Source organism: Bison bison, unplaced genomic scaffold (genome assembly GCF_000754665.1).
Source record: "Bison bison bison isolate TAMUID 2011002044 unplaced genomic scaffold, Bison_UMD1.0 scf7180017864141, whole genome shotgun sequence".
In the NCBI taxonomy this organism is placed as follows: Eukaryota; Metazoa; Chordata; class Mammalia; order Artiodactyla; family Bovidae; genus Bison; species Bison bison.
The window spans coordinates 3727808-3743773 of record NW_011494713.1 but is presented as its reverse complement, the minus strand read 5'-3'; the positions used below and the strand labels follow the sequence as shown (position 1 = coordinate 3743773).

Here is a 15966-nt window from a genome sequence, read left to right as displayed (position 1 = left end):
GAAAGAGCATGTGAACTAAGCGTGGTGACTATGTTGAAGGAGTGATCCAGTTAGGCAGCATCATAGGCTCTGGGACTCGAAGGATGAACTCCCCACCGGGCAGCTCCTCATTAAGGCACTACCTGGGGTCTTGATGATGGCAGGGGGAATGTGGAGAGAAACTGAGCTGCAGTCAAAATCCCTTGAGAAGAACAAGATCTGCCACTACTTGGAGAATCAGAAGATAGGACACAGGCTTGGGGAGCAACGGCTAGTGAATCTGGGGCCTTTTCCCTCCTTGGCCACTGCGGGGGCCCAAGTGAGTCCTACCAGAGGAATGGCAGGGAGGGAGCCAGAGAGAGGCCTTCAGAATCAAGGAGTCTCATTCTGAGTTAGCCACAATCCTGCATCTCCATGCCTTTCCCTACTGGCTTCCCCCATCAGCCTACAAACTAGTCTCTGCTAATTTATTAAAAATAAACAAGTAAAACTCTCTGTATCCCAGAATCATCTCTCTCCTCCCATCACAATAGTTTGTTGAAAAAGCTATCTCTACTTCCCTACCTTTTGTGCCAAGGTATTACCTTTTCTCGGAGAAGGCAATGGCACCCCACTCCAGTACTCTTGCCTGGAAAATCCCATGGATGGAGGAGCCTGGTAGGCTGTAGTCCATGGGGTCGCTAAGAGTCGGACACGACTGAGCGACTTCACTTTCACTTTTCCCTTTCATGCATTGGAGAAGGAAATGGCAACCCACTCCAGTGTTCTTGCCTGGAGAATCCCAGGGACAGGGGAGCCTGGTGGGCTGCCGCCTATGGGGTTGCACAGAGTCGGACACGCCTGAAGTGACTTAGCATAGCATAGCATAGCATTACCTTTTCTAAGAGATTATGGAGGAAGACGCTCAGAGTTGGTGATGGACAGGGAGGCCTGGCGTGCTGCAATTCATGGGGTTGCAAAGAGTTGGACACGACTGAGCACTGAGCGACTGAACTGAAGGAGAAAGTGAGAAGAAATTGAATTGGCAAATGTACGTAGTACTTATGCTCCCTCCCTCCTAAGCTTGGTCAGAGAATGGAGTTAGGGGACTGGAGGCCTCAATAAGGGCTTAGAGCAGGCACGAGGGGACCACAGGACCAGCAGGCTGTGGTCAAAACTTGGAACGCTGCATCTTTTTCTTTTCACAATCAAACTATTGTGATGGGAGGAAAGAGATGATTCTGGGATACAGAGAGTTTTATTTGTTTATTTTTAATAAATTAGCAGAGACTAGTTTGTAGGCTGATGGGGGAAGCCAGTAGGGAAAGGCATGGAGATGCAGGATTGTGGCTAACTCAGAATGAGACTCCTTGATTCTGAAGGCCTCTCTCTGGCTCCCTCCCTGCCATTCCTCTGGTAGGACTCACTTGGGCCCCCGCAGTGGCCAAGGAGGGAAAAGGCCCCAGATTCACTAGCCGTTGCTCCCCAAGCCTGTGTCCTATCTTCTGATTCTCCAAGTAGTGGCAGATCTTGTTCTTCTCAAGGGATTTTGACTGCAGCTCAGTTTCTCTCCACATTCCCCCTGCCATCATCAAGACCCCAGGTAGTGCCTTAATGAGGAGCTGCCCGGTGGGGAGTTCATCCTTCGAGTCCCAGAGCCTATGATGCTGCCTAACTGGATCACTCCTTCAACATAGTCACCACGCTTAGTTCACATGCTCTTTCCACCCTGGCCGCCACACACTGGATCAAGATGGGATGCTGAGCCAAAGATCAAGTCTGCAAGAAGCCTGGTCCCAAATCTCTGGGGACCAATGATACACAGGGGACTGTTGATGGTAAAGGACATGCAAGTAGAGATGTTCAGAGAAATGGTGATATGCAGAAGCTGAGCAGGAGCAAAAAATGTGAATTAGACACAGAGAGTAAATCAGGCAGTTGCTGGTAACCAGACACTGAGTCAGGACCACAGCCATTAGGATGGTATTAGATGCTTCATGACCTTCTGCAGTTGAGAGGCCCAGCTGGGAAGCTGCAGAGGGTTTTTCTGTCTTATCTAGTATGCCCTGAATCTCTCACCCCTCCACTCTGGGCAAGAAAAAGATGCAGTGTTCCAAGTTTTGACCACAGCCTGCTGGTCCTGTGGTCCCCTCATGCCTGCTCTAAGCCCTTATTGAGGCCTCCAGTCCCTTAACTCCATCTCTCCCAATATTTCAACCCCACCTGCCTGGACTCAGCCAGACATCACTTCAACACCCTCCAACTGCTGTGCCCATCCTGCTACATGGTCCCAGAAGAGTCCACCCTTTGTGCTTTCCTAGTGATTGGACACCCAAGCTGTGGACACAATGGAGAACATAAACTCCAGTGGAACACCCGATTTGCTCAGCTCCTCACTGAGTCCACCACTGCTCTGGTCCACGATCCTGCTCTGGTCCCCTCAGCCTCCTGGCTACCACTGCAATCTTCACCTTTCCTTATGCTTCTGACCTGTCCCTGGTGAACCTGAGCCTACAGCCAAGGTGAAACAGAAGAGGAACTGCTAGGGGTACAAGGGTGAGAACTGAAGGGGGAATGTGGAATTGAGCTTATGTTTTTAAGGAAAAAACATGTTTGTAAGCTGACTCATTCATAATGCGGGCAATGAACATTTACAGTCATCCCTCGGTATCCTCAGGGAACTGGCTCTAGGATCCCCCATGGATTTTTTTTACCAAAATCCTCAAGTCCCTTAAATAAAAAGGTGGAGTACAATCAGCCGTTTGTATCCACGAGTTCTACATCCACAGATATGGAGAGCTGAGGGTATACAGGCCCAGGTGATATTTAAGAATCATATGTATATTTCTACATTTAATCCTCATAACAATCCTACGAGGCAAGTATTACATCTTGTTCTATGGATGAGAACACTAAAGCACAGAGCAGTAACTTCCTAGTAAGTGGCAGAACCAGGATTCAAATCCAGACAGTCTGGTGACCAAGGCCATGATCTCAACCACTATACTGTAATACAGGCATACCTCAGAGACATTTTGGGTTCAGTTCCAGACCACCTCAATAAAAGGAAGATCTCTATAGTGCGAGCCACAGAAGTTTACTGGTTTCCAAGTGCTTAAAAAAGTTATGTTTACCCTATGAAGTGAAGTGAAGTCACTCAGTCGTGTCCGACTCTTAGTGACCCCGTGGACTGTAGCCTACCAGGTTTCTCCGTCCATGGGATTCTCCAGGCAAGAATTCTGGAGTGGGTTACCATTTCCTTCTCCAGGGGATCTTCCCGACCCAGGGATCGAACCCGGGTCTCCCGCATTGGAGGCAGAGGCTTTAACCTCTGAGCCACCAGGGAAGCCCTATACTGTAGTCTATTATGAGTGTGACAGAATTGTGGCTAAAAAACAATCTACATACATACCTTAATTTTAAAATATTTTATTGCTAAAAAATGCTAACCATCATTTGAGCTTTCACTAAGTTACAGCAGTAACATCATAGATCACTATAACAAATATAATAATAATTAAAGTTTGAGATATTTTGAGAATTACCAAAATGTGACAGAGACACGAAATGAACACTGTTGGAAAAATGGCATTGCCAGACTTGTTCAATGCAGGCTTGCCACAAAACTTCACTTCTTATGTAAGAAATGTAATATCTGCGTGCAACAAAATGAGGTATGTCTCTGTGCTGCAGATGGAGAAAAATGCAGAGTCCTTCAACCAGCCCCAAACAGGAAGCAGACAGCTACCCAGGGATCTAGACAGTCAGGTTACTGTTTGAGGCTGCATCTTCAGTCCCAGTACCCATCTGAACCTACTTTTCTTGTCTCTAGACTGGGAGCTCCTGGGGGTCAAGGGCAGGAACTCCACTCCCTTAATCCCACTTCCAACAGCAGGCCAAGCAGAGGTTCATCAGACAAACAGACAGAGCCTTTATTTCCTAACTCACTCCTTGGATCTCTGTCAGAAGACAGATGAGAGGCACTGTATGTAGAAGGCAAAGTAACCCTTCTTCTTTCTCTACATAATATTGTATTTTATTTATGCTGTGGCAAGTTGACCTACACACTGACTTAGGATGTTGCTTCTTAAGCAATCTAGAACCCGGCAGAGACTCCACACCTGTCACTCTTCACAAAAGTCCCTTTCCAGGAGCCAGAGGGAAGGGGAAGCAGGATAAGGAGGCCCACTTTCGTAAACTCAAGTTTCGTTGGAGACCTTGAGCAGTTAGAGGCTTCTCAAAAGTACAGCCATCCTAGACACTCAGTCTAGACAACAGCTTGCCCACAGGTCCTCAGAACCGGGTATCTCGAGCCCTTCTTCTAGGCTGAGGGCCACAGCTGGAGGCAGGTGTGGGCCCGAGGTCAGGGGGTGCCCCAGGGGGCTGGTAGCCATACTCATTGGGGTCCAGGGGGTCTCGGCTCAGCAGCACCCACACTGCAGGCACATGGCTGCGGACCGTGAGGGGATCCAGACCCGTGTCAGGTGAGGTAGGCACCCAGCTGTCCTCGGTCTGCAGGAAGCGCAGCTTGGTAAGCTGGTACAAGCCTGGTACCCGCCGTTTAACAATCTCAGCACAGCTGACAGCCTTGCCTGCAGCGCGGCCAGAGCCTGAGAATACCACGTGGCGAGCGAGGCCGCCCTCCAGCCGCTCCAGCGCCAGGCCCAAGAGGTTGCGGATCTTGCTGCCGGCTCGAACCCGCATCTCCAGGGTATCAGGAGGCAGCTGGGGCATCGGGGAAGGTGCGGGGAGTTCCACAGAGCCAGCTTTCCGATAGTGCTCCATCCAGCCTGCTGTCGTGTCCGCCTCGCTGCCCTGCTGCAGGGAAGTCAGAGGATGGTGGGCACTGTGTCCCAGGCCACCCCACCCTGCCTCCCTAGGGCGCTGCTCCGCCCAAATTTCCCAGAAATGGGACCTTAAACCCCTGATCCCCAGGACAAGGGGTCATGCCTGCCTCCCCCTAGCGGGGGATGTACCCCAGTCCTCTGGACGGGGCCATAACCCTCCACCGACCCTGAACACCGGCCAAGCCCCTCCATCTCTAGCTCCCTGGCACTGGGAATGAACCTTCCTCATCTGGGGTTCCTGGGGACTGGATCCAGGCCCTCACCCAAGACTCCCTAAGCACAAGGCTGAGTGCTCCTCACCCTGGGCTCCCCACGGGGCGACAGGGCAAAGGCGCCTCACTTCGTGCTCCCAGAAATCAGGGCCAAGCACCCCCCACCCCGCCCCCCACACCCCATACTCCACCAAACGGAGCCAAGAGCCCTCATCCAAAAGCTCCTCAAAGACAGAAACGATCCCCTCCCCAACTCCTGGACCCCGAAGACAGGGTCGGGCACCGCTCTCTCATCCAGAGATTCTAGGGTCGATCCCCCCCAACCTAGGGTCCCTCAGACACTGGGAAGCAGAGGCTTGACGCCAACGGCTGCTCGGGCCACCCCTGGCGTCGGGGCCGCGAGAGGCCGGGCTCCGCGGTCCCCACCGCCACTGGCCACCGCAGAGGCCCAGCACCCGGCCTCCCCTCTCCTCCTCGCACCTCCAGGCGCCCCCGCCCCGCAGGGCTCCGGCTCTCACCGCCGCGGCCGCGCACTCCCTACGCTCGATCTGAAGCCAAGATGGCGCGGGCCGAGAGCGCGCCGAAGCCGCGGGGCCGCGCACGCCGGACGGGGCGGGGCCTGAGTCCGGGTTCGCAAACTGAGAGGTGCCGGACGCCGGGGAGTGAGCTAGCCCCGGACACGCGGATCCGCTGCACGCGGGGTGTCTTCGCTGTTATGCCCCGGGCAAGGAGCATTCCTTTGCAAGCGGAGAGAGCGCTGCGGGGGAGAGGAGCGGCCAGCAGAGGAGTCCCGCGTCCGAAGTCCGCGTCGGAAGGATGCGGAGGAGTTGGCCCTTAGACAATGCGCGGCGGGCGTTACCTGCTGAGCACACCGCAGTAGTAGAGGCAGAGTGGCGGGTTTCTCTTTGGACCGGAGCTAGAGGTGCCGGGTGGTGCGGCTACTGTGGGGGCGAGAGCCTTGATCATCGAGTTCTGAACTTTAACCTCACCCTGTGGGCACTGGCGAACCACAGGGGGCTTTCATCAAGGCGCAAGTCAAACCTGTTCGTGTGCGCAGCTCTCGGGCCTCCCTCTGGTGACTCCTGGCCGCATGTCCCAGGGGCCTGTCCGCGGTGCTTAGCAAATTGCCCCGCCTATAATAAGTGCTCGAATATTTGTTAAAGCATTTGTTGAAAGAATGAGCCAGAGAAACAGCAGTGGGAAGGGGGGAAAGTAAATTAAGTTGGAAGATACTATGAGGTGGGTTTGGCGACTGTTTGGATGGAGGAGGCAAGAGTCTAGGATGGCTCAGTTTCAGACGTGTTGGATTTGAAATGCCAATGAGACCGCCTCGGTACGGTGGCGGGCAGGCCGACGTAAAGGGGCCTGGAGCCGCAGCAGTCCCGGAGACCGCAAGGGGACAGCAAACACTTGGTGGAGTGAGGTGCCATCGGTTTCTTTGCTCTTTAATACGCCAACTCTCCCTCCTTTCCAGCCACAGCACCGCCCCGCCCCAAAGCCCCCTGCATCCTCTTTTAGGCTCCTCTTCTCTTCTCATAGCACCAGGAGAGCAACATAGAGGCTCCCCTTTACTTTGCACATGCTGCTCCCTTGGTTCTCAAAGACCCCGCATATCACTCTCCAGGGCTACCAGCCACATCCCTTTTTCTTCTGTGCCCCCAAAGAACCCTTGTGCCACATGGTTCCCTCCACTTTTCCATGACTGTTTCCCCAGCTATCCTGTACAGGGCAGGGATCAGGTGGACCCTACCTGTGACCTCCCCACCTGGTATGGCATCTGACATTTAGAGTGTACTTGGTAAATGTGGGATAAATGGATACAAAACCAAATGTTCCACTCAGATCAAGCAAATGAGAGCATTCATCCTGCTGCTGCTGCTAAGTCGCTTCAGTCGTGTCCGACTCTGTGCGACCCCATAGAAGGCAGCTCACCAGGCTCCCCCGTCCCTGGGATTCTCCAGGGAAGAACACCAGAGTGGGTTGTCATTTCCTTCTCCAATGCATGAAAGTGAAAAGTGAAAGTGAAGTTGCTCAGTCGTGTCAGACTCTTAGTGACCCCATGGACTGCAGCCCACCAGGCTCCTCTGTCCATGGGATTTTCCAGGCAAGAGTACTGGAGTGGGGTGCCATTGCCTTCTCTGATTCATCCTGAGAGCTCTATATCTCCCAGGAAGCTAGACTAGGATGGGTATAGCTGGTGGTCCAGCTCCTAGGAAGATGGACAACTCTGGCCTCTACCACCCTCATCCCCACCACCATACCCATCCAAGACCAGGAAGCTAACACACTCCTGCAGTGATCTCTACAGTTTTATTGTCACTGGAACAGGACACTGATGAGGGGAGGAGGTGCAAAGAGCAAATCTCAAGTAACCAGACCTCTGACCTCAGAGCCCCACCTGAGTGCAGCCAGGTAGGTCTTGAATCCAATAAATACAGAGCCACCTCTTTTCTGCTCTGTTACAAGGGCAGGCTGGCACAGGTCCTGGAGCCTGGCTGCCCCAGCCCACCCCAGGATGGGATGCGCCATTCACTCTTCCACAGGCTTCACTTGCTTGGCAGCTTCTAGCTGGCAGAGAAGTTCATCCCATTGCACAAACTGCTTGGAGAGAAGCATTGTCTGGTCACAGGTCAAGGTGAGAATGAGAATCTGAGAGAGGGAGAAGAGAGATGTTTGCCTCTGCCTAAAGGTAGGGGGAGCTGGGGAACAGACAGACTGGTTGGGATGGGATGAGAGACAGAACTAGAAATGGAACAAAAGGCCAGGCTCCATACAGCACTCCTCAGGGGTCCAGCTGAGCAGAAAGGATACAGTCTTGTTGTATTCCTCCAGGAGCGCCTTGGACTCCTCAGTGATCTCCACACACTGGTCCTGTGGGGCCAAGGTGGGGCAAAGAAAGGCGTTAGACAGAGCCCACACTCCCCACTACCTGCCTCATCAGTGGCCCTTGCTCCTCAGAAAAGGTAATGTTTAACCTCAGAGCTAAAAGGAGCAAATTTCTAAAGAGGCACTTTCAGGCTCTGCTATGGGTAGCCTAACTGCAGTCCTGAGGCTGATGGAAGAGGGAGCGAACCACACATTTAAAGACCTATTCCTACTGGTATATGCCTCCTTCTCCCCTGTCCCCTATATCTGAACCCTCTTTGAACTTCACACTAGAGCCTGGAAATAGTGAAAAAACAGTTCCTCCACCTATGGTCAAGGACACATCATCCCCAGGAATTCTTGGGTACCTCCCAACATCAATCCTCTGGTGTCTCAGGATAGCCCTAATCTGGAGGCAGGAGGCCTAGATTTTACCCGAGGCAAGTCCCTTCCCCTCTGGAAGGTGCATGCAAGACAAAGGAGAAACCCTAAGTTTCCCCTGAAGCGGACATCAGCTCCTGAGGCTACTTTCCCAGGAGACAGGGGTGGGGACAAGGAGCCTCACCACCTCTACTTTCCCACCTGGCCTCTCCCCTCCAGTACCTGCTGCTGGATGTGGATCTGGGCCAAGCGCTGCAGGCGGGCAGCATGCTCAGGAACGGCTGTAAAACACAACGCACGCTGCCCAATGATGCTTGTGTCTTCCCCCGGGACTGCTCAATAGTCTATTAGGTCTTTGGCAGGATTAGAGTATTGAGTGGAGAAGCTAAACAAACGCCAGCTTCATCGACCGCTGCAGCCGGAGGTGGTGGTGGTGGGGCTCCCTGTCCACCCCAGTCCTACTCTAGGACCCAAAGGGGAGGGGAAGATACAGGCCCCTAGAAGACAAAACCTTGGGGTTCCTAGAGTTGCCCCATATACCCACCCCAGTGCTGTGAGCAGGGCAGGTAAAGAAAGCTTTGATTATTATAGGATCTGTTCCTTTGCTCTCAGCCCAGCAGGACCAGAGCTGCCTGGCCCAGGGAACAGGGAGCCTGCAGGTGGGCTGAGGACAAATGCAAGGTCCCTAAGCTGGTCACTTGGAACCCAATACCCAGAGCCTCAGCCACCATGCAGGGCCCACAGCTTAAGGCTGTCAGATGCTCAGCAGAAAACTGATCAGGGGTAGGGAGGGGGAGCTGGAAAAAATACCTCCAGAGACAGACAAGATGGATATCTGGATTCAATTAAAGTCACTGTCTGCTTGTCAAAATCCGGGCCCAGGGACTGCCCTAGGCAGTGCGGCTGGAAGAATTCACACACATTCACATAAACCACCCCCGCCCCCGCAGGGACTCTTACAGAAAAACCTGGCCTCTGCAACACCCTGAAGGACAGATGCTGAGGGCTAGGGTAGAAAACGGAAGGAATCCTAGAGTGGGAGGCCACTGGGCTTACCTGAGTGTCCTTAGGGCCAAACTGCCTGAGTTCTGAAGCTGAGCTCTCTGCCTTGGCAATTTTAATCCAGTGCAGGTGGCCAGTACCCCCAGGTGAGGGTAAAGACAAGGAGCAGAGCCAGTCTGAGCCCAGGGAAGTCCTGCCCATCCTACCTCCCCACGTAGAGCAGAGGAGATGCAACCCCAGAAGGTACCTTTGATGTGAGTGCTGTCCAGCATGGGCACCAGAGCCTCCACCTGCTCCAGAAGTGCAACCTGCGAGAGAATGAACTGCTCCTCTGCGGCATGAACAGACAGAGAGTAGCAGTGAGGCAGGCCCAGGCACGGCCACTCCCAGGCGAGGAGCTGGGGACCAGGCCAGGGAGAGGACTGAGTCCTGGAGCCGGGGCAGCCACTCTGCCCACTGCCCCCTTCTTTCTGTGCACACTCCCCAAGTCTGCCTCCACCTCTCCTGGATGCCGTTGGTCTGACCTATCTTGAGCCCTATCTCTAAGTGCCTCCAAATCCAACCTTTCTCCAAGTTTTAACTCTGAGGCCTCTCCCTCTAGCCTCCTATCCATAAATTCAGAGAGCCTCTCCTAGGCCACAGGAGACAAAGTACTTCAGACCTGAAGTAACCAAGGGCTCCTGGGAAAGTCTGAAAGAGGGGACTTGTGGAAGATACCAGGCAGGTAGTGCTCAGTGGGTCAGAGAGGCACAATTACAAGTTCCTGGACAGCTGGGATAGTAACAGGAGAGTCCAGTGACAAGCACAGCAGGACTGGGATGGCCCTGTGCACAGGGGGTTTCAATGACTGCAGAGTGGAAGGGCATTCAAGAAAGGAGGACTGTTATGTCAGTCATCTGATGGCAAGAATGCATGTCAATCAGTAGAGGCAAAAGAATTCAATTGGCTGAACTGGAGCAAGGAGAGCACAGGAAAGAGCTAGATGGGAGGGGAGATCCGGCAGTCTATAGGGAGCTTTGAATGGTAGGCTAAGGAATTAGGAATTTATCCTAGTAGGAAGAGAAAGATACAGACACGCTGAGGTTCCAAAGTAAACATGGTGGCATGCTGGAAATGTGTTTTGGGAAGATGATAGTGAGCCACATGCAAGAAGTGGGAAACTGGGGTCAAGAAGAGGACTTAGGAATAAGCAAAGGGAAAAAAAAAGAAAGAAAAAAATAAATAAAAAAGAAGAGGACTTAGGAAACTGTTCAAGTGCCAGGGGATGAACACAGAGATAGTGTCACAGGGAGGGGTGGAGAGGCTAGACTCAAGAATTGGTGCAGGAGAAGACCTCCTGAACTTGGTGTCTGAGCCACAGCAGTGGTTCAGGGATGTTCCGGTTCACCGCTATATACCTCACACCTTGGATGTCCGGATCACAGCAGATAAGCACTTGAATGCATGAACAAACACAGGGGGTGGCAAACCATACCTCGTGGAGTAGCTAACTAACTGATAAGCAAACACTGCTAAGACAATAGTTCCTGCCTAGAACTCCGAAATCCCAGCACTTTCCCACCTGCAAGATGCTGAAACCCATGCTTATATCCTCATCTCTCCCACGGCAATGCTCTCTGCCCCCACCCTTTCCTAGAAACTCTATGTCTACCGAGCAGAAGTAAGGAAGGTTCTAAAGGAAAATCCTAGAGGCATGCCATAGATAGAGCACTGGAGTTGCTTCCACAGTGGACGGCACTCTGGTCTGCAGCTGGCTCCAGGGTCTACTGTACCCAGTGCCGACCACAAGTCCACCTCCAGCCACAGTCCAGATTCCAGAGAGCAGCTTCCCAGGCTGCATCCAGGAGAGGACTGAGAGGGAGGCCATCTCTGTGCCCAACTTCCCCCAGATGCATGTGCACATCCTACCCAGCACTACCTGCCAAGATGAACTGCAGCTTGGAGGCATCAGGTAAGGCAATGCGGTCAATGTACTCAGGATCCAGGTATTTGATCAAGTCTTCAACTAGAAAAGTAACAAGATGGAAAATGGAATAAGGCTGGGGAGTGGGGATCAGTCTTGTTAAGGAAGGATATCAGGGGAAGGGTCGGCCTTGGGGAGAGCCTTGAGTGAGGAACTGATACCCACAGGGTCCACCAGGCCCCCATCCCCACTTCCTTCTCTTCCCTCTGATCACCTGCTGTTCAGTCACTAAATTGTGTCCGACTGTTTGGACCCCATGAACTGCAGCATGCCAGGCTTCCCTGCCCCTCACTATCTCTGGGAGTTTGCTCAGATTCATGTCCATTGAGTCAGGGATGCTATCTAACCATCCTGCTGGCCAGAGTCAAACTTTACAGCTGGGAACACAACTGCCTCCAACACCCTGGGCCCTTAGCATTTTCACTGATCTGTCTTCAAGGGTAGAAGGTACCTTGCCCCTCTGTGCCACTAAGACATGCCAGAACTTTATCTGATTTCTAGTTACTGAACAGGTTGCTAGCTCTGACATGATCAAAAAGGCCTGGCTGAGCCAAGGCTGGGGCTCTCAGTGCCTGATTTCTTTCCTGCCTCTGAACCTTGCCTATGGAAATTCCATACTCCGCCTCTCTCCTTCCTCAGGGGACTTTCAGGCAGAGCTCTTATCTCATAACTTAGGACATTGCCATGGGCTTGGGGTTTAACCACAAGGTAGAAAGCATACCCCAATTCACCATTTCATCAGGAAAATGTCTTCACCTGCTATCCCCAAAGTGAAACTCCAGTGACCTATTGGGCTTAAGGGCCTGGGCAGGGAACCAGGAAGCATAGGCTTGAGAAGGAGGGCAGGCAGGCACCCCATGGAAACACTTACTCTTTTTGTACAGAACCTTCACCCTCTCCCTCTTGCTGGCGATGTTCCCCAAAGCCACCTGCACCTTGACCAAGCCATCAGCCACCTGTAAGGGGAAGTGAAGTCAATCAGTCATGTCTGACTCTTTGTGACCCCATGGGCTATAGCCTATCAGGCTCCTCTGTCCATGGGATTTTCCAGGCAAGAGTACTGGAGTGGGGTGCCATTTCCTTCTCCAGAAGATCTTCCCTACCCAGGGATCGAACCTGGGTCTCCCGCATTGTGGGCGGACGCTTTATCCTCTAAGCCACCAGGGGAGTGGAAGTTAATTCCAAGATTTACCACTTGGCTCGAGGCTTGGAAGAGATAAAGAATCTTCATTTCCTCAGACTCCAAACTTCCTTGTCCCTACAATTACCCACTTCTCTTGTATTAAGAGATCCAAGTCCACTTTCTGGGAATCCTCAGTATGAACGGGTAGATAATCATGTACTCCTCGGGGAGTTTCATGTGTGATTGGGGAAGTAATGAACTACTTTAGGGTTTATGGGGCACTAGCACATACTATCGGAGAAGGCAATGGTACCCCACTCCAGTACTCTTGCCTGGAAAATCCCATGGACGGAGGAGCCTGGTGGGCTGCAGTCCGTGGGGTCGCTAAGAGTCAGACACGACTGAGTGACTTCACTTCAAGCATTATTTAATACCATCCATTTTTATCACCCCCAAAGATGCACCATAGTCATTAACAATCACAGCCCATTCCCCCTCATCCTAGCCCATAGTAAACATTATTTTCTGTCTCTGTGGATTTGCCTTTTCTGTACATTCATATGAATGGAATGATACAATATGTGGTTTTTTGTGTCTGGCTTCTTTCACTTAACATAATGCTTTCAAGATTCACCCACCTTGTAGCAGGGTATCAGTACTTCATTTCTTTTTATGGATGAATAATATTTCTTTCTACAGATATGCCCCATTTATTAATTCATTCATCGTATAGCCTCTCTTCCTCTGGGCTATATGTCTCTACCATGTGCTTTTACAGCCCCCACCCAGTGTTTCCCAACCCCATCATAGGTCACTTAATATAGTAAATGCAGGCCTACGTACCAGTCTGTATGCCCTCTTAATAGTATGAAGTAGTGTTAGTCACTCTGGAGAAGGCGATGGCACCCCACTCCAGTACTTCTGCCTGGAAAATCCCATGGATAGAGGAGCCTGGTGGGCTTCAGTCCATGGGGTCTCGAAGAGTTGGACACGACTGGGCGACTTCACTTTCACTTTTCACTTTCATGCATTGGAGAAGGAAATGGCAACCCACTCCAGTGTTCTTGCCTGGAGAATCCCAGGGACGGGGGAGCCTGGTGGGCTACTGTCTATGGGGTCACACAGAGTCGGACACGACTGAAGTGACTTAGCAGCAGCAGCACATACTATATATTCGCTGATCCCTTCCTCTTGGCTGAATTGATCTAAGCTTTAAGGGTAGAGGGTGAGGAATTCCAGTATTAAAGGGTTGAATAGAGGGAGAGACTATGAAAGTAAATGATCTCACATAGGTTTTAGGTTAGAGGGTAAGGAATGCTGATATTCAAGGATCAAATACATGAGGAGGTAAATCAGTTCAGTCATTTAGTCGTGGCCGACTCTTTTCGACCCCATGAACTGCAGCACGCCAGGCCTCCCTGTCCATCACCAACTCCTGGAGTCCACCCAAACCCATGTCCATTGAGTTGGTGATGCCATCCAACTATCTCATCCTCTGTCGTCTCCTTCTCCTCCTGCCCTCAATCTTTCCCAGCATCAGAGTCTTTTCCAATGAGTCAGCTCTTCGCATTAGGTGGCCAAAGTATTGGAGTTTCAGCTTCAACATCAGTCCTTCCAATGAACACGCAGGACTGATCTCCTTTAGGATGGACTGATTGGATCTCCTTACAGTCCAAGGGACTCTCAAGAGTCTTCTCCAACTCCACAGTTCAAAAGCATCAATTCTTTAGTGTTCAGCTTTCTTTATAGTCCAACTCTCACATCCATACGTGACTACTGGAAAAACCATAGCCTTGACTAGATGGACCTTTGTTGGCAAAGTAATGTCTCTGCTTTTTAATATGCTGTCTAGGTTGGTCATAACTTTCCTTCCAAGGAGTAAGCGTCTTTTAATTTCATGGCTGCAATCACCATCTGCAGTGATTTTGGAGCCCAGAAAAATAAAGTCAGCCACTGTTTCCACTGTTTCCCCATCTATTTGCCATGAAGTGATAGGACTGGAGGCCATGATCTTAGTTTTCTGAATGTTGAGCTTTAAGCCAACTTTTTCACTCTCCTCTTTCACTTTCATCAAGAGGCTCTTTAGTTCTTCTTCACTTTCTGCCATTAGGGTGGTGTCATCTGCATGTCTGAGGTTATTGATATTTCTCCTGGCAATCTTACTGAGTAAAAGCAGCCAGAGAGATAGGAGGAAAATCAGGAGGATTTGCATTATAGATGTCAAAGGGAAAAAAATGTTTTGAGAAGTCAGTTCTCAAATGGGACACAATCTGGTGACAACTAATACCACAAGCAGTGTACGCATGGACGTCATTACCTCTGAGGCACTTAACTCCAGGGTATGCCCGATACAGCCACCTTCAGTGAAAGGTCTTTCCATAGGTAAAAACGGGGATGGACGGGAAGTGAGCTAACAAAATTCAGCCACTAGAGGAAAGACTGTCAGTCCATATCTGAACACTCAGTATTCAATCCTTTTCCCTCCTAATCCTGGCCCTCTCAGACTCATCCCTAACTCCCTGGAGGCTTCCTTATCCATCTCTGGTCTGCCTCTTTTGGGGTCCCTTGGACCTCTCTTTGCACAATTCACTTAGCAATTAGGCAAGGCTCTACCACGTCCCTTTCACTGTGACTTAGGCTCTTACTGAAAGCTCTTACTCATTAGTCAGTTTCTCGAGTGTGTCAGGTCTCCCCAACTATCCCGCGAGGGTAAAGACGGAGTCTCTTCTTTGAGTCCACCTCAAGCCCACAATTCCCTCCATGGCAATGGATCCCGAGGGTCCGATATGCTCTGGGAGGTCTCGGACCTTTCCTATTTCAATGGCCTAGTTGCGAGCAACAGGGCTGGAGCTGCAGCATCCATCTCCAGGACCAGGCCAATAGGCCACTCCTCTTTGCCCCAGAGAGGGACCACTGGACCCAAGATCGCTCACCTTCCGCGAGCCCCGAGACCCGCCTGGTCCGTACACCCAGCGCTCCAGCTCCTCCACCCGGGCCTGTAGCCGCTGAACATCGGTCACAGCCGCCATGGCTCCCGCTGCCCCGCCTCAGCCAGGAATAGCCAGAGGGCAGGACATCCGTCCAAATAGAGAAGGCGGGCCAATCCGAGTGGACGGGAGCCCTTGCATACAGGAAGTGACGCAACGATTCAGCCCTTCGATGCGGAAGTGGCAGGCAGGGCCAACGAAAAGCTGCCTGGTATCCTAGGCAACGGCTACCTGTCAGGCGCTAATTTCCAGCCCTTGCTTGTCAAGAGGAACTTTGCCTCTCTTCTTCCAATTCCAGGGTACCAGAGAGATTTCCCCTGCCCTTTCCCCGAGGTTGCACATATAAATATACCCATTATTGTAAGATTGGTCCATTCCCATAGAATAGTAGGAAATTCCGTGAGATACTTTTGGAATCTTCTAAGAGACTTTATTTTTTTAGGCTCCAAAATCACTGTAGATGGTGATTACAGCCATGAAATTAAAAGACGCTTACTCCTTGGAAGGAAAGTTATGACCAACCTAGATAACATATCCAAAAGCAGAGACATTACTTTGCCAACAAAGGTCCATCTAGTCAAGGCTATGGTTTTTCCAGTAGTCATGTATGGATGTGAGAGTTGGACTG

At 51.5% G+C, this 15966-nt stretch overlaps 2 protein-coding genes across 6 annotated transcripts; both read right to left on the bottom strand.

The window, feature by feature from the left end:
- Positions 1 to 3371: 3371 nt before the first annotated feature.
- Positions 3372 to 5602, bottom strand: RPP25L (ribonuclease P/MRP 25kDa subunit-like). 4 transcript variants are annotated; one of them, XM_010840099.1, is made up of 2 exons: positions 5536 to 5602; positions 3372 to 4776 (listed from the first exon to the last, which is right to left on the bottom strand). In XM_010840099.1, the coding sequence occupies exon 2, from the start codon at positions 4741 to 4743 to the stop codon at positions 4252 to 4254; it is 492 nt and encodes a 163-aa protein (XP_010838401.1). In that variant the 5' UTR covers positions 4744 to 4776; positions 5536 to 5602; the 3' UTR covers positions 3372 to 4251. The 4 variants fall into 4 exon arrangements, with proteins under 4 accessions (XP_010838401.1, XP_010838399.1, XP_010838400.1 ...); XM_010840097.1 differs by having other exon boundaries at positions 5498 to 5592; XM_010840098.1 differs by having other exon boundaries at positions 3372 to 4773; positions 5498 to 5592.
- Positions 5603 to 7308: 1706 nt separating this feature from the next.
- Positions 7309 to 15428, bottom strand: DCTN3 (dynactin 3 (p22)). Of its 2 annotated transcripts, none has more exons than XM_010840095.1 (7): positions 15285 to 15428; positions 12100 to 12184; positions 11184 to 11270; positions 9513 to 9596; positions 8486 to 8544; positions 7829 to 7888; positions 7309 to 7636 (listed from the first exon to the last, which is right to left on the bottom strand). In XM_010840095.1, exons 1-7 carry the CDS (start codon positions 15378 to 15380, stop codon positions 7547 to 7549), a joined length of 561 nt encoding a protein of 186 aa, XP_010838397.1. In that variant the 5' UTR covers positions 15381 to 15428; the 3' UTR covers positions 7309 to 7546. The 2 variants fall into 2 exon arrangements, with proteins under 2 accessions (XP_010838397.1, XP_010838398.1); XM_010840096.1 differs by having other exon boundaries at positions 7309 to 7666; positions 7792 to 7888; positions 15285 to 15408.
- Between the last annotated feature and the right edge of the window lie 538 nt (positions 15429 to 15966).